The sequence below is a fragment of the Fusarium poae genome, chromosome 1, assembly GCF_019609905.1.
Source record: "Fusarium poae strain DAOMC 252244 chromosome 1, whole genome shotgun sequence".
In the NCBI taxonomy this organism is placed as follows: Eukaryota; Fungi; Ascomycota; class Sordariomycetes; order Hypocreales; family Nectriaceae; genus Fusarium; species Fusarium poae.
Window position 1 is genome coordinate 8,187,331 of NC_058399.1, and position 1,207 is coordinate 8,188,537.

At 48.1% G+C, this 1,207-nt stretch overlaps 1 protein-coding gene across 1 annotated transcript; it reads right to left on the reverse strand.

The window, feature by feature from the left end:
- On the reverse strand, nt 1-1,207 carry FPOAC1_002675 (uncharacterized protein; the record flags this gene model as incomplete). Its single annotated transcript, XM_044847251.1, has 3 exons — nt 1-336; nt 391-892; nt 954-1,207. 3 exons carry the CDS (start codon nt 1,205-1,207, stop codon nt 1-3), a joined length of 1,092 nt encoding a protein of 363 aa, XP_044713167.1.

Genomic DNA, 1,207 nt, shown 5'->3' on the forward strand with positions numbered 1-1,207 from the left:
CTATTCGTCAGAGTTTAGTGGGATCGTATTGAGTAACAGCGATTCGCCCATTGTCTGGTCAAACGTGGACATAGAACTGAAGAGCCACGGCCCTAAACATTCTTTCAGAGTGATCTGGTTGCTGTCGCGCTCCCAACGAATCAGGTACGTGGGGCGGATGATAACCACCATCTCGTTCAGCGCCGGATGATCTCCCGCAACCAGACTGATGAAAGGCCTGAGGCGGGATAAATGGGACACAAGAGAACTTTGGCTGAAAAGAGGTATTGTACAAACGTAGCGCTGTAGGGTGGGTAGCTTCTCCTTCAACACCGAGCCCAGCATCGTGCCGTACATCTGCCACAGAAACCATGTTAGTACTAAGCACGGATTCTCCCCGAGTATACTTACACGAAGCTCATCGTCGTTAAAATATAGGTATGAATACGAAGACAAACAAAGGAATACCTCCCGAAAGACCAGAGACTTCAGCCGTGGGTATCTTTTGGCAATATATTTTATCTCGTCATGAGTTATTGAGTCAGGCTTCGATCTTGATTGTGTCATTCCCATGGGTCGGTTAATAGAGAGGCTCTCAACATGCGAAGAGAACCCTGGAGTTGCTATGGACTTAAAAGAACCAGGGTCTGTGGCCTCTCCAAAGCATTTCATCAAATAGTGGCCGTTGTCTTTGCACCTCAGCTCTAAATATCGGAGGTGGATGCGAGATCCATAGCAGAGTTCATCGGCCAATGTCTTGATTCCCTCGGCAGACAGAACTCGGACATCGAGTGAGAGTGATTTGAGCGATGTCATCGCCTTGATGAAAGATGCAACACGAGACGTCGATAGTAGCTCACCAGAATAGCAGGGCGGTCTCGTGTCACAGTCATCAAAGTTGATAGCCACCTCTCTACGAAGTAGGACCGCTTTAGCATATGTATCCATAAACAAAAGACAAACAGCTCACTTACTTGATGAGACCAAGTCTCTCGCAATGTTCTCCAAGGTAGGGGGTGAAATTATAGACATCGTGGGAGATTTCACAGAGCGAGATGGAGAGTTTAACTCGAGACCATACAACACTGGTCAGATTCGCTTGAAGTCGGCGGCATGTTGCTGACAAGGACCTGGCATCCCTATTATCGGCCGCAGCACCAATAGCACAGATCAGTTCGTTAGGGAGGTCCAAAAGATTGGGGCCTGTAGATGTAGGATGTACGCGCAT